At 31.5% G+C, this 21,139-nt stretch overlaps 2 protein-coding genes across 6 annotated transcripts in view; one reads left to right on the top strand and one right to left on the bottom strand.

The window, feature by feature from the left end:
* The window catches only part of LOC128175942 (trichohyalin-like), a 39,330-nt gene extending 24,176 nt beyond the window's left edge, over positions 1-15,154 (top strand). The window contains exons 44-80 of the mRNA XM_052841863.1: positions 1,129-1,212; positions 1,951-2,010; positions 2,133-2,240; positions 2,357-2,392; positions 2,687-2,749; positions 2,851-2,919; positions 3,475-3,558; positions 3,679-3,738; positions 3,880-3,975; positions 4,203-4,232; positions 4,385-4,432; positions 4,638-4,706; positions 5,218-5,301; positions 5,934-5,993; positions 6,073-6,180; positions 6,325-6,354; positions 6,518-6,565; positions 6,657-6,725; positions 6,860-6,943; positions 7,613-7,672; positions 7,759-7,866; positions 8,009-8,038; positions 8,217-8,264; positions 8,356-8,424; positions 8,559-8,642; positions 9,294-9,353; positions 9,440-9,547; positions 9,690-9,719; positions 9,883-9,930; positions 10,020-10,088; positions 10,223-10,306; positions 10,981-11,040; positions 11,127-11,234; positions 11,387-11,422; positions 13,809-13,835; positions 13,946-14,039; positions 14,145-15,154. Coding sequence (XP_052697823.1) covers positions 1,129-1,212; positions 1,951-2,010; positions 2,133-2,240; positions 2,357-2,392; positions 2,687-2,749; positions 2,851-2,919; positions 3,475-3,558; positions 3,679-3,738; positions 3,880-3,975; positions 4,203-4,232; positions 4,385-4,432; positions 4,638-4,706; positions 5,218-5,301; positions 5,934-5,993; positions 6,073-6,180; positions 6,325-6,354; positions 6,518-6,565; positions 6,657-6,725; positions 6,860-6,943; positions 7,613-7,672; positions 7,759-7,866; positions 8,009-8,038; positions 8,217-8,264; positions 8,356-8,424; positions 8,559-8,642; positions 9,294-9,353; positions 9,440-9,547; positions 9,690-9,719; positions 9,883-9,930; positions 10,020-10,088; positions 10,223-10,306; positions 10,981-11,040; positions 11,127-11,234; positions 11,387-11,422; positions 13,809-13,835; positions 13,946-14,038 — 2,412 coding nt within the window. The 3' untranslated portion in view covers position 14,039; positions 14,145-15,154. The remainder of the gene's footprint in view (positions 1-1,128; positions 1,213-1,950; positions 2,011-2,132; positions 2,241-2,356; positions 2,393-2,686; positions 2,750-2,850; positions 2,920-3,474; positions 3,559-3,678; positions 3,739-3,879; positions 3,976-4,202; positions 4,233-4,384; positions 4,433-4,637; positions 4,707-5,217; positions 5,302-5,933; positions 5,994-6,072; positions 6,181-6,324; positions 6,355-6,517; positions 6,566-6,656; positions 6,726-6,859; positions 6,944-7,612; positions 7,673-7,758; positions 7,867-8,008; positions 8,039-8,216; positions 8,265-8,355; positions 8,425-8,558; positions 8,643-9,293; positions 9,354-9,439; positions 9,548-9,689; positions 9,720-9,882; positions 9,931-10,019; positions 10,089-10,222; positions 10,307-10,980; positions 11,041-11,126; positions 11,235-11,386; positions 11,423-13,808; positions 13,836-13,945; positions 14,040-14,144) is intronic.
* Positions 15,155-15,278: 124 nt separating this feature from the next.
* Positions 15,279-21,139, bottom strand: part of LOC128175940 (kinesin-like protein KIF26B) — an 89,955-nt gene continuing 84,094 nt past the window's right edge. For all 5 annotated transcript variants that reach the window (XM_052841858.1, XM_052841857.1, XM_052841859.1 and 2 more), the window contains 5 exons: positions 20,662-20,806; positions 19,115-19,277; positions 16,220-19,019; positions 15,926-16,122; positions 15,279-15,772 (listed from right to left, as the gene is read on the bottom strand). In XM_052841858.1, coding sequence (XP_052697818.1) covers positions 15,614-15,772; positions 15,926-16,122; positions 16,220-19,019; positions 19,115-19,277; positions 20,662-20,806 — 3,464 coding nt within the window. In that variant the 3' untranslated portion in view covers positions 15,279-15,613. The remainder of the gene's footprint in view (positions 15,773-15,925; positions 16,123-16,219; positions 19,020-19,114; positions 19,278-20,661; positions 20,807-21,139) is intronic.

The following is a 21,139-nucleotide window of genomic DNA, read 5'->3' as shown; positions in this document are numbered from 1 at the left end:
TTATGATGTCTATGAAGGCCTCTACCAAAATTGTGAAATTCATGACCCCTGGGTCAGGGTTTAAGGCTCTAAGGTGGGGCCAATATGGTCATATAGTAAAGATGTGTTAAATCTTAGAAAATCTTCTTCTCTAACCCAATATATATTTGTTAAAAACTATTTGCATGATTATGATGTCCACTATCAAAATTGTGAAATTCATGACCCCTGTGTCAGAGGTTCAGGCTCTAGGGTGGGGCTAATATGGCCATATAGTAAAAATGTAATGTCTTAAAAAATCTTCTTCTTTACTCCCAAACATGTGGTCAAAAAACTGAATACATGGTTATGATGTCCACTAACTCCTCTACCTAAATTGTGAAATCCGTGGCCCCTTGGTCAGGGTTCAGGACAATATGGCAATATAGTGTTAATGCATTTAATGTTTTAAAATCTTCTTCTCTTTTCACACACATCTGTATGAAAAACTGACTTCATAATTATGTTTACCTGGAAGTCCTCTACTAAAATTTTAAATTTCATGTCCCCTGGAGTATTGGTTTTGACTCTAGGGCAGGGCTTAAATGGATGTATAGGTGTTAATGCATATTATGATTAAAAATTATCTTCTTTACTCCCCCACACCTGAAAGGAAAACTGAATTCATGATTTTGTAGACCAGATCTTTAAGTTTTTCACCAAAACTATAGGTTTCAGAGTTCTTTTTGAAATATTTCAGGCAGGGAGGTGGTAATCATTACAAATTTATAATTTTTCTACTCCAGAATGAAACCCAAATAAATGAATATGAGACTCCTCGACAAGTTTGTATATTGGTTATATGCTACTCAGGTGACCGTTGAGGCCTATTGGCCTCTTGTTTTTTGTATCATCTATCAATATTAGTGGAAAACTGGTATCGGTGTGTGGATGAAATTGCATCAACAGATTGGCTAGTACATGTATAATAATTTACAGAAGATTGTTAGATTGTAAATTTTCTTCCTCTTGACTCTTGAATAAAAGAAACCAAAATAACCTGCTTCAATTAGCTATACGTAATAAATCAGTTTTTCGTCCAATAGTTTTGTTTATTTTTCGATATACAGACTTAAAACAGATGTTTTCTTACATTTTTCTTTGTTTTAGAGAAAAGAGATATTAAAACAACTTGAAGAGAACAGTAAGAAATACAAAAGTGCTAAACAAAAGCTCTTGGAAACAAAGAAAAAGGTAATATTTCTATTTAATTAGTTTCAAAATCTCAATTACTGTTATTAACTCATTTTGACATAGTTTAGTTGTGAACATTTTAGTAAGTGGAGATTTCTTTTAACTTGAAACTGATAGAAAAGAATGAATCCTCATGACAATCTCATGAATATCGACGTTAAAAGCAGAGTTGGCGGACTGAATCAGTTTTAAATAAGCATCGGTGTCTTAGAAAACAGTTTTACGGCAGGTCAAATACTCTTCACCCTTGATAAATAGATCCATGTTGTGAAATTCTTTATCAGAAAGTTTTAAATGCTGTGTTTATCTACTGTTTACTAGATTTTTGAAAATTTTGGAGAATTTGTAAAATAGAATTTGAAGTAGGTCTGATGATTAACTATTTTGAAGATGAGATAAATATGTGCACATGTTGAGTTTCCATTTACATTAAATAAAGCTTTTAATGGCTCCTACTTTAAAAAAATGAACATGATACTATGTTCACTATACATGTGAGACTACTCAGAACTCCTATCCAAAATAGTTCCAATGAAGTTTTTTTTTTCTAGCGGAAGACACAGATTATACATGCCTTTACTTAAAGGAGCAAGTTGTTAAATATTGTATGTTTATTTCTTTTTTTAAGTTATACATGTAACTTATTTGAGCTTCAAAGTAAGTATGAGCGATTTTGTACAAAAGGGTTTTGATGATAGGACACACAGATAGTTTTAAAGTTAACCATTTTTTTTCCAGATACAGGATAAAAGAAAAGAAAAGAAAGATTTGGCGTTACTTCCAGCTAAATCTGTGAAGGTGAGGCATTTACTTTAAATCCAAAGTCGAATTTAAAACATCAAGAGAATACAGTATTATGTTTTTGTTTCATATATTGTATACTTTGTATGACCAAATGTGTGTTTTTTAAAATATTTTAGGATAAGAAATTGATCAATAAACGCAAAAAAGAGATTGATCAAAAAATTAAAAAATACGTAAGAATCTGTCGTGTGTCGGTGAAGGAGATGAGAAGATGGCGGAAAAGGGTATTGAATTTATTTCCTTACTAAAATGAATAAAAAATGAATGAATAGTATTTTGTTTATCATATTTTAAGTTATTTTAATAACATATAATAAAAGAAGGTTTTGTATATTTACAGCAAAGAAGACTGCAAAGGAAAAATCGTTATGATTTGGTAATGTGTTTTTATAATCGAAATTAAATACATGAATACATGTAACTTTAATGAATCTGCCATTTTGCCCAGATTTTTCTTAAAGGGCAAAAAGCTTAAATGATTTACGCTTGTATAAGATAATTGTAACCGAATGGAATAAAAGATATACATTGAAAAAAAGTTATTCATATTTACTGTAAAAGATTTTAAATGTACAAGACACTTTTTGCAAAAGTTTTGATATTTTATAATAGTATCATTATCCTTTAAAGATTAAACAATATTTCAAATTCCAAGATTTTCACGTTTCAGGTGTTTTCAAAGAATGGGAAAGAAAAGGAGAGAAGAAAACACCAGAAACATCGTTTCGTGGTTGTAAGATATTTTTGTGCATTAGTGTAAATACATTTTAAAGTTTGTATCAAATCTGGCCAGCAGTTTATTTTGTACATTATATTCTATATCGATATTTTCAGAAAATACTACCAAAGACAACAGGACATAGACATGTAAAAGGTGGCGCAGCCAAAGTTCCTTTTTCAAAGGTAATATATGCCATATTACGTCGCCTTCAGTCAAAAGAACATTTACAAAATTAACTAAAGAACTTGATATTTTGAAGAATAATTAAACTATTCGTAAGCCTTTATAAGGTGTTATAGTAAATAGTTGCAAAGCTTACTATTCCTAAAATAGTTAATAATTTTTTTTCAAATCATGGACCATAATCGTTAAACTTTTCACCAATATGTATTGACTATAGAGAAGGAAAACAAATATTGGTGATTTATTTCAAAATACTATCTATTGGTCCGTTAATTTTTATGCTAACGTTTAACTTAATTAAATCAATTAAAGCTGATAATTATAAATGTTTCCTTACAAAATCAAAGACAAAATTGTCTATGAATTTCCAATTATGAGAAATTTCACTAGGGTTCATCTGTTCTTAACTACTTTGAATTATTAATTTCATATACATATTTCTATAAACATGTTTTGAATTGAATTCGAATGGCGGATGTTGATGGAATTCGATTTTTGTTCCCACAAGCAGGTTAAGCTTATAAACATCTTGATTGTATGATTCAATATTCTAGAGAAAAGAAATTTCTAAAAAGCTCGAAGAAAACAGAGAGAAATACAACAAAGCCAAGCAGAAAATTATAGAAACAAAGAAAAAGGTGATATGTTTGCATTGATATACATGTATATCAATAACGAAAATTGTATAATGATCGTTTGTAGGACTTTTCAGAATGAACACCGAAGTTTACCAACTGTCTTTTTGCATTTATTTTTAGATCCAAACGAAACTTAAAGAGAAAAAAGAACTTATGCTGCTTCCAACCAAAACAATACAGGTAATTCATGCATTCAAATATAAATATTAGTGTAAGCTTCGTGGATTCCCTGTTTATTAATGACGACTCTTTCAATAAAAAATTATAATAAAACAAAAAGGATTTTATTGGTTACTTTTGTTGTTGGTTTTATTGTTTTAGGAAAAGAAATCCATTAATAAGCTAACCCGACAACTAAAGACGCTTCTGCGAATTTGTCGCATCTCTCGTAAAGAGATGAAAAGAAGACGAGAAAGGGTATATGAATAAGTATTTAAGTAAAATTTAAAATAATGATATTCATATAGATGGATGACAGTATCCATTCCTTTAATTCAGAAAAGTATTGTTTTCTAAGCATGTTTCCAGAAGTTGTTTACTGGAAGCTAGTTACTTCCAACAAAATGAACTTTGTGCACGTGAGAAAAAAGTGTATTTTTTTGTTAACAGGTTTTTTTAAAATCTGTTTTATGTTATTTACACAGAGAAGAAGATTACAAGAAAAGTATCGGAGGGTACGTTTTGGGAATATATCTTACCTAGAGTTAGAAAAAGTCAGTAAGCAAATCATTCTGATAACAAAAATATCAAGGCTTAATCTTAATGACATTTATTATTTTTGTGTCCAATACATGTATTTCATAAATTTTGTTTATTTGTATTGAAGGAATGGGTTCAAAAGCAAGGAAAAAGAAATCGGAAACACCGTATTATGGTTGGAAATCATTTCTTTTTGTTTTGCACACATTAAGTTTCAACTTAAATCATCCCATTTACATAATTTTTATTTAGAAAAAAATATTTTAATTGTATATTAAACTCATTACAGAAAATTGTCTCGGGTGCTGGAAGGGAAAAATATTTACATAATACTTACTGAAATAATAAGCTAATTCAATCTGTATTTTATACAATTTCAGAAAATTATTCCAGGATCAGGACGAGAAAGATATGTTCCCAGAGGTGTTGGTAAAATTTCCTTTTCAAAGGTACATTAAACCCGTCTCTTAAAACATACAGTACTATGAAGTCTGTATTTTATTGGGGTTTTCTTCAATGTCAGCAAACAACTTAGCAGTTGTCAAGTCACATGAAACGAAACAGAGCAAACAATTGTTTGATAATTATATAAACAAGTCTGGCGCCATGCCTTTGTTTTATACATACCTGTTTTGTTTTAAGCTATTTTTCCCTTTTGGTAGGTCGTTAAGAACACACAAAAAACAATATCTAGTGTATGTCACATTATAAAAAAGAAGATGGCCTGAGCTTTGTTTACATAGCAAGAGTTATGAGCAGTGTATCTCATTTATATCCCCATGAGTGACTTCAATTTCGGTTCATAATCAAAAATACCTTAATCAGGCATTATGGACACAAATGTGACGAAAATAAAAATAAAACTCTAACCTCAAATCGTAATAATAATCCTGTGAATACATGTGATTTTTTTAAACTAGTTTTTATTTAGTTTTGGGGATTTTTGTAATTCTTTTTCAGAGAAAAGAACTTTCGGAAAAGCTAAAAGACAACAAAACGAAATACCAACAAGCGAAACAAAAACTCTTGAAAACAAAGAAAGAGGTGATGTTTTTACTCAAATAGAAACAAGAAATATAATGCATGGTATTAAAAAATGTTATTTAATTGATCCTTTTTACGCTCACCAAGACGAAATCGGAGGATGCTTATCCATGGCGTCAGCTTCCGGATTGGCTTAAGATTTTACATAGACCATGTACTGTATTTTAAGTTATTCTTGACCCATCTTCGCCAGACTGGCTTAGATGGTGCATCTTGGCATGCTTCTAAGCTAAACGGACTTGCATGCTGAATCAGAGTAATACTTTTTAGTTGCCTGACGACGTTTTAGAGGAAGTTAATTTTTTTGGAACATGTGCCTATAATAACCATAGAATGCAATATTGTGTTGTTTCATATTATATGACATAGTATTGTATACAATATGATACAATATGAAATTGAATATTAATGTATAAACAATAAATTAGTGTATCATAAGATCAACCAGAGCATTCCATTTGCTATTTTAATACAATATGGTTTTAAAGAGTAATGTCTCATCTCAGAGAGCTCTTTTATATTTCATTACTAGTTTTTTGTTTTTTTGTTTTTTTTTCTTTTTTTGGGGGGGGGTTGGGGTGCATTTTGTTTCAGTATTTGTTTCATTACAATTTTAAAAATTTCAATTCTAGCTACGGGCAAAAATCAAAGAAAAGAAAGAACTGTCGTTGCTACCAGCTAAAACATTGAAGGTAAGTTATGAATATGTTTGAATATGACAAGGTCAATGTTGTTTTTAATTGATTGATTTCTCCTGTGTCTTTTTTTAAGGAGAAGAAATTGATTCAGAAACGCAAAGAAAAGTTAAAACAAAAAATTAAAAAGTACCGAAGAATCTGCCGTATTTCCGTGAAGGAGCTGAGAAGAAGTCGAGAAAGGGTATTTGTTTGGTTTGTTGTAGGAAAAAAAACTTTCAATTTCAAAATTTATAAGTAGGCATTTTCCCCACAATTACTATAAGTAAACAATAAAAATATATTCCTAATCATATTTCAAATGCTGCTCTTACTTGAATTTACGCAGAGAAGAAGACTGCAAGAAAAGTATCGAAGGGTATGTTTTACGTGTTCTTGGTTTTCACTTCATTGAAAGACGACAAAATTTTAAAACAAAAATGACTTATTTAATGCATCTGGGAAAAAAACAGAAAATATGTAAAGTGTTTTTTTTTTAAATCTGTTGATATTCATGATACGTGTACTTTTTTGTATTGAAGGAAAAAGTTATAACTAAACGTAGAAGATATCCAAAAAAACATACAATGGTAAGAATATATTTGTGTTTAAAGTGAGCATAAAAATGCTTGTAATCTTCAAATTCAACTCAAGTTATGTAGGTTCTACATAATATTTCAGAAAATAATCCCAGGAGCTGGGAGAAAACCATATGTTCCCAGAGGAGGGGTCAAAATTTCCTTTGCAAAGGTACACTAAATAGTCTTTAAATGCATTGTTCTTATTATGGTCGATTGATCAGGATCAATTATAAGACATACTAGCATTTAATTTTTTTCACCTGTTTCTTTCTTATTTAAGTATTTTATATGTTTCTATTTCAGAACAAAGAGATTCTCGAGAAGCTCAAAGATAATAAAAAGAAATACAAGCAAGCAAAGCAAAAACTTTTAAAAACAAAGGAAAAGGTAAATCGTACAATAAGAAAAATCTAGCCTGTTAAGTGACCAACTTGCGTGGAAGGGATGGGTCGGGATTTATTATTGTCTTAATCGTTGAAGGAATAATGTAGCTCACTACACCTTGACATAGTTTCTCAAATCAACAGAAAATTATTTAATAATCATAGCATTGTGCATGATAATTATATATTAAAGTCAAATACGCAATAAATTGCAAATTTGAATTTAAAACTATAAGATTTTCAAACATTTAATATTTAAATCGCCACTCTGTGACGTAATGTCTTTAGAGGTTAAGGTGGTGTGTGACACTTTCATATTTTGACATAATCCGATTGAAATAAACAATAAAATCAAGTGTAATTTGTAGAAATGTTTTCTCTCCCGAAAATATTACCAAACAATGAAACACAATGGGTTAGAGCGTTAACCACGGATCTGCAAGTCGTGAGTTCGAATACCACTGGGGCCTTTATAGTTTTCACCTTTCCAACAATTTTTCAAACATTTTTTTGGTTAAATATTGTAAAATTTGAAAATTCTTACTCTGTAAAAGTTTTTTGATTGTATTGTACTTTTATCTACGTTAATATCGACATGTTTCCCATTCCACCTTAAGTGTTGCTGTATATAATGAAATATCTTGATAATTTTCCTTTTTTTCTTAAATTCTAGTTACGGGCAAAAATCAAAGAGAAGAAAGAACTGTCGTTGATTCCAGCTAAAACATTGAGGGTATTTATAAGTACACTTGTATAGTAAGAGATCAAAGGTTTATAAAATCGTTTAATTGCTGTTGAAGTAAAACTAATCTGTTTTAGAAGAAGAAATTGATTCAGAAACGCAAAGACAAACTTCAACAAAAAATTAAAAAGTACCGAAGAATCTGCCGTATTTCCGTGAAAGAGCTGAGAAGAAGTCGAGAAAGGGTATTGGTTTGGTTTGTTGTAGGAAAAAAACTTTCAATTTCAAAATTTATAAGTAGGCATTTTCCCACAATTACTATAAGTAAACAATAAAAATATATTCCTAATCATATTTCAAATGCTGCTTTTACTTGAATTTACCCAGAGAAGAAGACTGCAAGAAAAGTATCGAAGGGTATGTTTTACGTGTTCTTGGTTTTCACTTCATTGGTAGACGACAAAATTTTAAAACAAAAATGACTTTTTAATGCATCTGGGAAAAAAGTCATATTAATTTTAAACAGAGAAAATATGTAAATTGGTTTTTTTTAATATTTTGATATTCATGATACGTGTACTTTTTTGTATTGAAGGAAAAAGTTATAACTAAACGTAGAAGATATCCAAAAAAACATACAATGGTAAGAATATATTTGTGTTTAAAGTGAGCATAAAAATGCTTGTAATCTTCAAATTCAACTCAAGTTATGTAGGTTCTACATAATATTTCAGAAAATAATCCCAGGAGCTGGGAGAAAACCATATGTTCCCAGAGGAGGGGTCAAAATTTCCTTTGCAAAGGTACACTAAATAGTCTTTAAATGCATTGTTCCTATTATGGTCGATTGATCAGGATTAATTATAAGACATACTAGCATTTAATTTTTTTCACCTGTTTCTTTCTTATCTAAGTATTTCATGTGTTTCTATTTCAGACCAAAGAGATTCTCGAGAAGCTTAAAGATAACAAAAAGAAATACAAGCAAGCAAAGCAAAAACTTTTAGAAACAAAGGAAAAGGTAAATCGTACAATAAGAAAAATCTAGCCTGTTAAGTGACCAACTTGCATGGAAGGGATGAGTCGGGATTTATTATTGTCTTAATCGTTGAAGGAATAATGTAGCTCACTACACCTTGAAATAGTTTCTCAAATCAACAGAAAATTATTTAATAATGATATATAGCAGTATGCATGATAATTATACATGAAAGGCAAATACGCAAAAAATTGTAAATTTGAATTTAAAAACTATAAGATTTTCAAACATTTAATATTTAAAAATCGCCACTCTGTGACGTAATGTTTTTAGAGGTTAAGGTGGTATGTGACACTTCTATAGTATGACGTATTCCGATTGAAATAAACAATAAAATCAAGTGTAATTTGTAGAAATGTTTTCTTTCCCGAAAATATTACCTAACAATGAAACACGGATCTGTAAGTCGTGAGTTCGAATACCACAGCTTTATAATTTCACCTTTGCAGCAATTGTTCAAACATTTTTTGGGTTAAATATTGTAAAATTTGAAAATTGTAAATCTGTAAAAGTTTTTTGATTGTATTGTACTTTTATCCGCGTTAATATCGACATGTTTCCCATACTACCTTAAGTGTTGCTGTACATATAGTGAAGTATCTTGATAATTTTCCTTTTTTTCTTAAATTCTAGTTACGGGCAAAAATCAAAGAGAAGAAAGAACTGTCGTTGATTCCAGCTAAAACATTGAAGGTATTTATAAGTATATTTGTATAGTAAGAGATTAAAGGTTTATAAAATCGTTTAATTGCTGTTGAAGTAAAACTAATCTGTTTTAGAAGAAGAAATTGATTCAGAAACGCAAAGACAAACTTCAACAAAAAATTAAAAAGTACCGAAGAATCTGCCGTATTTCCGTGAAAGAGCTGAGAAGAAGTCGAGAACGGGTATTGGTTTTGTTTGTTGTAGGAAAAAAACTTTCAATTTCAAAATTTATAAGTAGGCATTTTCCCACAATTACTATAAGTAAACAATAAAAATATATTCCTAATCATATTTCAAATGCTGCTTTTACTTGAATTTACCCAGAGAAGAAGACTGCAAGAAAAGTATCGAAGGGTATGTTTTACGTGTTCTTGGGAGACGACAAAATTTTAAAACAAAAATGACTTTTTAATGCATCTGGGAAAAAAGTCATATTAATTTTAAACAGAGAAAATATGTAAATTGGTTTTTTTTAATATTTTGATATTCATGATACGTGTACTTTTTTGTATTGAAGGAAAAAGTTATAACTAAACGTAGAAGATATCCAAAAAAACATACAATGGTAAGAATATATTTGTGTTTAAAGTGAGCATAAAAATGCTTGTAATCTTCAAATTCAACTCGTTATGTAGGTTCTACATAATATTTCAGAAAATAATCCCAGGACTTGGGGGAAAACGATATGTTCCCAGAGGAGGGGTCAAAATTTCCTTTGCAAAGGTACAATAAATAGTCTTTAAATGCATTGTTCTTATTATGGTCGATTGATCAGGATTAATTATAAGACATACTAGCATTTAATTTTTTTCACCTGTTTCTTTCTTATCTAAGTATTTCATGTGTTTCTATTTCAGACCAAAGAGATTCTCGAGAAGCTTAAAGATAACAAAAAGAAATACAAGCAAGCAAAGCAAAAACTTTTAGAAACAAAGGAAAAGGTAAATCGTACAATAAGAAAAATCTAGCCTGTTAAGTGACCAACTTGCATGGAAGGGATGAGTCGGGATTTATTATTGTCTTAATCGTTGAAGGAATAATGTAGCTCACTACACCTTGAAATAGTTTCTCAAATCAACAGAAAATTATTTAATAATGATATATAGCAGTATGCATGATAATTATACATGAAAGGCAAATACGCAAAAAATTGTAAATTTGAATTTAAAAACTATAAGATTTTCAAACATTTAATATTTAAAAATCGCCACTCTGTGACGTAATGTTTTTAGAGGTTAAGGTGGTATGTGACACTTCTATAGTATGACGTATTCCGATTGAAATAAACAATAAAATCAAGTGTAATTTGTAGAAATGTTTTCTTTCCCGAAAATATTACCTAACAATGAAACACAATGAGTTAGAGCGTTAACCACGGATCTGTAAGTCGTGAGTTCGAATACCACAGATTTATAATTTTCACCTTTGCAGCAATTGTTCAAACATTTTTTGGGTTAAATATTGTAAAATTTGAAAATTGTAAATCTGTAAAAGTTTTTTGATTGTATTGTACTTTTATCCGCGTTAATATCGACATGTTTCCCATACTACCTTAAGTGTTGCTGTACATATAGTGAAGTATCTTGATAATTTTCCTTTTTTTCTTAAATTCTAGTTACGGGCAAAAATCAAAGAGAAGAAAGAACTGTCGTTGATTCCAGCTAAAACATTGAAGGTATTTATAAGTACACTTGTATAGTAAGAGATTAAAGGTTTATAAAATCGTTTAATTGCTGTTGAAGTAAAACTAATCTGTTTTAGAAGAAGAAATTGATTCAGAAACGCAAAGACAAACTTCAACAAAAAATTAAAAAGTACCGAAGAATCTGCCGTATTTCCGTGAAAGAGCTGAGAAGAAGTCGAGAAAGGGTATTTAATTTTCCTATTACATATGCAGTGATAATGCTAGAAATTGAAATTTGATACCCAATCAGAACGATAACAAATCACATAATGGTACTAGAATGTTAAATGTATAAACGTTGAAATCCCATTATATGTGAATATTTCATGTATTGCAGAAAAGAAGATTACAAGAAAAATATTTACCTCAGAAGGTATAGCATAATCAAAAACATTCATCACTTCTATAAAAGAAATATTATTCAAATTTCAACATGAAACCTCAAGTGAGATTAAGAAAACTCTTCACTTTTGGTTTCACGATACCTTTTTTTCTGAAAAGAGAGAAAAAGACTTCAATACAAACATTCGCGTAAAAAGGTAATGCCACTTGGAAAAAAGTTGCGATTTGTTCGTTAAACTAATTGGTCGTTGATTTTCATGATAAAACTACAATTTCGATGGATGCAAAATTTTTCGATAATGAGTTAAGGATTACGTTTACTCAGAATGGAAACAAATTCCACTCATGATAATAAAAAACCATTTATTGTGTGTTAAAAGACCTTTTATTGTACTGTTATTTTTCACTTTCATAAAAGAAGGTCAATGACCTACTTTTTAAGTTAATGGTCATTAAATATTTTTAAAAATTTAAGAAAAATCCCTAAAATGTTTACACTATGATTAAAAAAATTTTAATTGTAAAAATAATACAAGTGGTTAAACTCTTTTATAAAAATGTAATACAGTTTATGAATGGCAATACCATTTTAATGATACAAAGCATTAAGTTTTCGTTGACAATTTTTATATAAATAAAATATTCCAACCCGAGTTTCCTCTATCAGTTTTAAGGTTCCTCGACACACCAAAATTTTATTTTATGGATCGATAGAGAATCTTTTTTGAAACATGATTCCACAAAACAGAGATCAATATCGGCTTTCAGTTATTTTATACGAATTTTTTTGTATTTTATCAGTGAAATAGGAAAAACTGTTTTGCAGACAAACAGAATATATTAGAGCTTAAAACTTGTTGTCAATTAATGTGTAATATAATTATAAATAAATTCATGCCAAAGATCGTTTGGTCAAGTGTTTAATTTTTTAATTAAAAAAATATTTATGAAAATCAAAATTGTAATTCTTTAATATCTTTTTAATCTATGGATAAAATTTTAAAAATAACATATAGTCACATAAACTATTCACTAAACAATGATATTTTACAAAGAAATTGAAATGAAATTGCGAAATTTTGGAAAAATGGCTATTTATCAAATTTGAACCGATCCCGATTAAAAAAAACTGATCCCGATCAGAATTATTTAAAAATTGAAATTTTACAAATAAACTGCAGTTTTTTTCTAAGTAATTGATATGAATTATAAAGTTAGTAAATGACGAAACCATTTTACAGCTAAACAACCTGAAATTTTTGCAAAATTCTGATTCATTCTAACTTTATGTGATTTCGTTCGGGATCAGTTTAATTACAATCGGGATCGGTTCGACTTTAAACTTTAATTTCACTATTTGGTTTCAATTTTTTGTTGAAATATGATTGGACAGCAATTGTTAAATGCGTGTAACAGTTTATCTGCAGTTTTAATCCATAGATTTAAAAAATATCTACAATCCTTTTTTTTCATTTTCATAAATATTTTTTTTACAAAAATATTTCAAAGTTTATCTGGCCGTTTTTGATATGTATTTATAGATAATTGTATTGTGCATTAATTGATAACAAATTTTTAGCTCTAATATATCTTGTTCGCAGCTAAAACGATGTTTCCGGTTTCTATCAAAAAATACAAAAAAATTCATATAAAATAATCAGAGGCCGATATAGGTGTCATTTTTGAATAATCATTTCTCAAAGAGAATTCTTCATCGATCCATCAAATAATGCATTGGTGTGTCGAGCCACCTTAAAATCCCTACACAGTTTTGGTTCATTTTAACAAAAAAAAAACTGACTGATGATTATAATAAAACATTTGTAGCATTAAAATAATTATATTGACCTTATTCTGCTGCTAAAATTTATACAAGATCAATGATCAAAATTTTGAGATTTGGTGTATTTGATTGTTTTTAAGCATTTTTCAATATTTTTGTAGTGTGTGCAATACGGCTAACTAAATGAAAATCGGTGGTAAAACCAACAGAAAATATGCAAAATTATGTTGACTAACGAATAAAATCCTAACTTTTAATATTGTATCGCTGCCAAATATATTTCAATGAAAAACAAAATTTGAAAAAAAAATCCTCTGTTTTGCTAAGTCGAATTTCGTTTGAACCTAATTCCATAATAAAGTAAAAATATCGAATGGAAATGTCAATAAGAATTCATTTCAATAATAATTTATGTGTTTAGAACAAATTTTACTCATGACATTTACTTTCTAACAATTCGAATTTGAGAACTCAAACCCTGGGTAAACAACGTCCGTAACTTTTAAATCTTACATGGAATTTCAATTAGAAAAGTCTTATTTGAAAAAAGGTTCAATTTGATAGGCAAAAACTGCATGTAAAAAAGTTATGAAAAATTGTTATTTTTTTTTGTATTCATTTATTTTTTTCGTAGACAAAACAGAATAAAAGGAAATCAATGGTAAGATTATATTTAAGTTAATCTTAACCATTTTTTGTTGGTATTTGGAATAAATTTATCACAATGAGATATGTGGGTGTTATACAAATTATTTATGGATACTATTGCAGAGGATAGTGCCATCTAATAAAAAGACCAGAAAGCTCACAAAAGGGACTATGAAAATCATGTTTAAAAGAAGGAACCCAAGTAAAACCGCGTAAGGTAATGTTATTTTGGTGTGGGTTTTTTTTTTTTTGCAATTCAAAAATCAGAGAGAGAGAGAGAGAGGAGAGATTTGTTTAAAATAACTACTTGTACTCATTTCAGAAATTTCATCGCAGTGATCTGATACTGAAGTATATACGAAAGACTCATACATATGAATATTTACTTTATGACAACTGGGCGGCAAAGAAAAATTCCTTCTAGCTTGCAAGAAATATAAGCTTCGCTGGCAAGGAAAATCATCGATCAAAAAGCTGACAAACATTGTGAGAGAGAAAGGACAGCTAACATTGCCGAGAGTGACTGTTGACAACGCGTAAATTATGTGGTCTGTGATATTATTGAATTAGAAACCATTATTCCTTTTTCTTTTAACTACTTTCCATTTCAGACATTTTAATGGAAATAAAATGTAGACTTTGTTGTAGGTTATAGAAAAAATCTTTCCTTTCCTTCAAAAAGTTTAAAAATTACTTTAAAAATGTACATATTACGTACCTGTAAGTTGATAAAGTACTTTATTCCTGATCATATGCTACTGAAAATTATTATCCTGTACTTCTGTCATAAGAATATTCTATAGCTGATTCTCAAACTGATCTTGTTATTTTGTGCCATTAAAAGCTATTATAAAATGTAAAGCATATTTATTTTCAATGCCATTGCCATGGTTCTGTGAGTGATCATCTGTCTTATTTAAGAATTTGTCCAATTTTTTTTACGTAAATATAAGCTGGTTTTGTGCTCATTCAAATCATTTTTCTGGAAATCTATCACTCAAATATTAACATGGTTAATCAAAAGCCTAACCAATTTAGGTGGTATGGAACATCTGTTGATATCAATGTGGATTAAAATATATTATAATTAAAATATCTTTGACGGTTGAGAATTTTCAAAATTTACAATATTTTACCAAAAATGCGTTTTAATTTTTTTTTGAAATGGTAAGATTTTAAAAGTAAGATTCAAACTCGTGACTTACAGAATCGTAGTGTACCTTCTAACCATCCCCCTTTAACCTACTGCATAACGCTTTTAGTTAACAATTTTGGTAAAGAAACTATATAAAAAATGAAACTTGATTTACTGTTTATTTTGATGGATAGTTCGTCACAATATGGGAGCTGTCCCATACCACCTTAACATACTTGCTTCCTATGCTGGGCGAAACACCTGCATACCTTTAGTACAGATCAAGTTTTCTCCTTTCAGAAAATCATAATTAAGATTGAATAAAGTTAGAAATATATTTATTTATTACCACAGTAGTATACAATCAAGTAGATGTCATGCATCTCCAGTATATTCCCAAAGTCTACCATGCATAAACTATTGCAAAGGGGAAAACTGCATATAATTTTACAAATGTACAAAATTTTTACATTTCAAGTGCATGTCAAAATACACGCAGTTCATATGTATAAATAAAGACTATGTACAAAATGTACAATGCATAATGATATTAAAATGTTTTCAAAAAATCATACTAAATGCATAATTCCTTTGTTCTTCTTTAAAGCACTTCAAGAATTAAGTTTACAGAATAGTATGGCAAGGATATTGTCAACCTAAACATCTGTTTGTTTAGGTTTGTTACGACAGAAACACATGAAAAAACGACAGTCAAATCTCCAGTGTCTGTTCTCCATCACAATTTGATCTTTATGGTCAATGAGTTCCATAGGTTTACCATGTTTTGTTCCCTTTTCTTTTTTAGACTCATTTTCCTATAAAGAAAATAGCAAAAACAGATTTAACTAAGAGTTACCTTTCTTTTCATATAAAACCACATTGCAAAATAAGCAATTTAGTTTCATATAAAATTGCACTGTAAATTGAGCAATATAGTTTCATTTAAAATCGCATTGTGAAATAGTTACCTCTTCTTCATTTCTTCTTCTAGCAAGCCTTTCCACGTCGTCCATATCGTATAACTTGATCTCAAAAGGTTCCTCTTTGATTCTCTGAATCTGTCTCGTATCCACCCATGCCTTTGATGAGGGACTTAATATCACGGACCCCTTGCCATCAGGACTTTCACTGGATCTCGCAGGTGCTGAACGACTACGTTTTGTACCTATTAATTAAAAATAAAATACATCATTTATACTTTTCTAAACATTATTTTCCAATAATTATTATATCAATTAAATTCTAAATTTAAATGCACTCACTTGACTTCTTTTTCTTGGATCCTTTCTTTTTATCGTTTGGGGATTCACTAGTGCTTTCCTCCTGACCAGATGACGTCACTGAGGCCTCTTCACTGTCTCTTAGCATGCTCTCATACCCACTGCTGGTTCCACCAGTCAGAAGTTTGTCTTTGATTCCTAGCTGGGACCTCAGGTCAGCACTGACTGTGCTGCTATTGTCACTTCCATGTCCACTGCTAGAATGGCTAGGGGTGCGAGGCTTTGTGACGGTGCTGTATGGAGAAAGCAATTTCTTTTCATGTGCAACAATACCACTGTCGTTACCACTATCGGAATCTGTTCCTCTGTTGGATGTATTCAGCTCTACTACTCGACCGTTTCCGACTTTGTACTCCTTGTCCTTCTTGCGCGAACTTTTGCTGGAGAAAATCGGAAGCTTACTTGGTGATGGAGACTTCGAGGACTTAGAAGATGGGCTACTGGCAATGGGAAGAGAAGACTGAGATGACATTGAAGACGTTGAAATCTGACGAGACTTTTCTTTTGTACGGCTAACATGACTTCCTGGTGAAGATGTTCGACTTGAATATGACCCAGTAGATTTAGGACTGAGACTAATATCCTTACAGCGGGAAGGACTGGCACTATGAGACTTGCATGAGGGTTTTGGAAGAGGGGGTTTAGACTTTGATTTTCGGCAATCAGGTTCTTCATACTTCAAAACTGAGGTAGCTTTCTGGTAAATATCTACATTCTGACTAGAAATATGTTGCACTTGGTTGATGATATATTCTCCTCTAATAAAATTCACATCAATTCTGTCTTGATAATCAAGTTCATTGACTAAATTTGGATTTGAAGCACCATCTGGTTTACGATGTAGGGAAGAGATAGGTTTTGCCTTATCGTAAATGAATAAGCTTTCTTTGATGTTGGGATTAATTTCACTGCTTTGATAAGACTGACCCTGCACAAGTTTTTGCTCATCTTCAGCAATTGGCTCTGCAACAAGAGTTTTTAAACTTTCAGCAGTTAATGAATGAGGAATACTGAACTCTTTAGCAAGGAGTGGTTCATTTTCACAATCCGAGTCATCGTCTTTGCTGACACTACTAAACGTATCATTATCTGGGATGTCAACATTTTTCACGTCACTCTTTTCAAGTTGGGCATCCATTTGCATTTCGTAGATTGATTCTCTGTGGAGCGAATTAGTGTTTTCACCAGCATCTACACTACTGTCAAAGCTAATGTCTCCAATGTTGCACTCTGCCATTTCATCCGGTCGACCATCACTGCTGCAAGGAGCTGTGTTCATGGTAGTTTCACACTGAGAGTCCATTTCAGCTGTTGTTTCCAACTGAATGCTACTACAAGAAGACACATCCTGAGACGTATTCAATTCAGATGTCCTCACAGGGAGATCACTACAGAAGTCATTTACAGAAACAAAGTTTTCACAATTAGATTGTGTCTGCTCCAGTGATACAGACTGTATCCAGTCCTTAACTCGTTTAGTTGGATTTTGAGGGGTGGGCAAATGTGACTTTTGCAGTTTACCAATTGATTGCGAGTCACACTTTGTTTTCCTTGGAGCACATGGTGAATTAAGGGGAGACTGTTTAGGTGTAGAAGCACTCAGTTTACGATGAGACTCTGGTTTTGGCTTTTTCATTTTACATGGTGTTTCAGCAGTTTCAGATCGATCTTCTCTCTTAGGAGCACTACTATTGTCAGCAATTGCACTATGTTTTTGCACCCAGTCGCGCACAAAAGGCTTCACACTTTGCTGGGGTGCATCTGGTTTATCCTCTGGTTCATGTAAACTTACTGGTCTGGAGTCTGGGCCTTGCACAGTCAGAGATGAACTGCTATCCTCACTTAATGTACTATCCGGTCGATCTTTGATATCAAGCAATGGTCTTTTGTGCTTTGAGTGTTTATCTCCTTTACAGCTACTGTGCACAGTTGCTTTAGAATGACTGACTTTAGCTTCTCGGTTTTGCAGTTTAGATTCGGCTATCATTTCTCTGGGGCCATCTACCCACTGTTCCTCTGCATTCATTTTAGGATTGAACAAATGCTTATTGGCTGGGTCCAGTGTATTGACAAGTTCTTGCTTGACAAATGCATGTGGTCCGTCAATCCACTGCTCCTCCACCTGTTTGCTCTTTGAATAGATCCCTGGTCCATCAATCCACTGCTCTCCTTTCAATTGATCTGAAGGGGGTCCCTTCACTATCAATCTTTGAGGTGAATCCTGGGATCTGGAACGAGTTTGGGATTTAAGTGGATGTTGGACAGGCCCAACAATAGGTGAAACTGGTGGTGATTTGGCATGGGTTTGCACAACGCTGACATCTCTAACTACAGAAGGGGTCGACACGGCTATGGCAGGCTGGGGGTGGAATCTGGGAGATATTATTCTATTCACATTAAAATTCTCCTTTTGAATCAATGCCGCTCTTCCATATCTAAAATCTGAAGAAGCACGACTTCTTCCACTGTCTGAATTTGATCCTTCATCTCCAGATGATCTGGAGCCACTTGGTCTCCGGGGTAATCTTGGATTTGTTCTAGGAACAGATCTTGGTGGTCCTTCATTGTCTGTTATTTCCCGATCACTGAGAGATTGTCCGTGAGCACCAACATAAATTACTGTATCACAAGACTGTTCACTGCTAGAGGTATAATAGTCAGGGTCAGAGTGTGAAGAGTGGTACAGTATGTCTTCTCTTAGGGTCCCCATTCTGCACCCCTTAAATGGCCTTCTAAGTCTTCCATCATCCGTGGAACTGTCATCTGAACTTGTACTTGAAAACTACAAACAAGAAATACTTATATATTAAGAAATCCTGAAGGAACAATAGGAAGAAATTTCAATTTATTGTCACAATTGTAAGTGCTGTGTATTACCTTTGTTTTTCTCCTCCTCATTCTGTGAATACGGGCTGCCAGCTGAATGACCTGTAGAGTCTCGTTATGATGACTTACAGCAGAAGAGACATGGACAAGCATACAAGTCCGACACGAAACTCCTCCAAGTGAATCTCTCAACAGCTGGGCCACTTTGCTATCTCTGAAAGACAAAAATAATATTCTTAAATTCACAATGTTTCCATGGCTATTCTATTAAAATCGAGAGATATCCCGACCACCTTATCTAACCATTTAATGAACAAGCTCTGAGCTGTATGTCTTGAAACTTCAACTCACTTAGGAAGCAAGCAGGATATGTTATCCACTAATTAAACAAATTCCTGCATCATGGGTAGATCAGAATATACCGGTAATTAACTATTTGTTCATTCTAGATTGCATGAATTTATCTCAATCATATTACTCTGGCACATCAAAAGAATGTATGCAGATAGCTACAGGATCAGCCAGCCAATAGCCAGCGATTTTGTGTCATAATGTCAAGGGCTACCATTCAGCACTTGGTGCTGATGAAATCTCCAACCTCAAGTAGCAAGCTCTAGGTACTTGAATGATAGGCTTGCTCTTCTGTCATTAATAGGTAATAATACGTGGAGCAGGAAATGTTCAGTTACATCTCTGTTTTATTTGCAATCCTCTTTATAACACCTTAATAAAAGATTGTATCTCTTGGCAACACTTCTAGAAAATAGGAGATCTGCCAATAAGTTCAAGATATAATAAACACTATTTCGCCCCTCTTCAGTGTAAAAATCTGTTTGTCATTATCCAAGGTTTTTCTTGTTAATTTGCTTCCTATATAACTTGCACTATAATTATTTGAAGTTGAGGCCAAAGATTTTGAAGCGTGTCAAAACTAGCTTTTTAATCCACAAACGAATTCATTACGAAGATATTTTTTTTCTGGGCATTATGACATGAAAGTCACACTAATGAGAAGAGAATTACGAAGTCAAGCTTCATAGATCCGGAATCTTATCATTTTTACACAATTTGTGGACTGTGCTTATTAGAGCTAATGAGTTTAATTTTATGGCCTGAAAAAACACATTATTAGAGAGATTTGACACATGTGCATCATTATCATTTTCGTTGTATAGAAAAAATAATAAAATATAAAAAGAAACTGGATCAAGAATAACCTCAGCAAAATAAATTAATAATCCAGACAAAACGTATTAAAGTGCGCCTTTCCAGCTCTGTTCTTGATCATTTCTGTGAGGTCTAGTATATTTCTGGGATTTTTATACAACAATTTAAGATTCAACTCATCAACTTGTAGCAGTAGGGCTTCAGTGATTATTGATACAACTTCTGATACATGTATTTGAAAAGTAGGGAAAAAAAATAACTGAAATATAGACTCTTAGAAGTAATATGTTAAATGGGTCAGTATGTCAAATGTAAAACCATTTCCATAATTATAAATGTGTGTAGTTTTTACCCCAAAATATGTTTGCAAAAGCAATTATTGTGTAAATGTTGGTATATTTTTATCAAACAGAATAATGCTATTAGCTTACCTGTGAGGAACATGTCGTTGGCCATTAAGTAGTGCCATGATGACATTTCCCAATGCAGAGAGACTAAGCGACACATTGTCAGGGTCTTTGGACTTAGAGGAACTGCCAAGGTCAATCAGATGAAGTCGACTCCTACCTCCTGCCACTACAAAAAGAAAGTTAACTTTTAAATTGTTATGCTTTAACCAGTATATATTTTGTTATCTATGTTTTAATACAGTAAAATTTGTATATAGATGTTGCATAATGCACATATGGACGATTCCAATCCATGTGTACGCGTGTGCAGAGAATTAAAAAATGAATCTAAGAGAAACACTTGTGGAACTTGTAGAGTTAAAATTAAAGAAAAACATTATGGCAAAGTAGAGACTCCTGATAAAATCATGAAGTATAGCATACAGTAATTATTTATTTTTCAGAAGAAATGAACAGAAGAGAGACTGAATTATCTTTTTCGCAGCTCTCTGAATTTGAT

Source organism: Crassostrea angulata, chromosome 3 (assembly GCF_025612915.1).
Source record: "Crassostrea angulata isolate pt1a10 chromosome 3, ASM2561291v2, whole genome shotgun sequence".
NCBI classification, from domain to species: domain Eukaryota; kingdom Metazoa; phylum Mollusca; class Bivalvia; order Ostreida; family Ostreidae; genus Magallana; species Magallana angulata.
The sequence above is the reverse complement of the archived record's forward strand: the minus strand, read 5'-3'. Positions and strand labels throughout refer to the sequence as shown.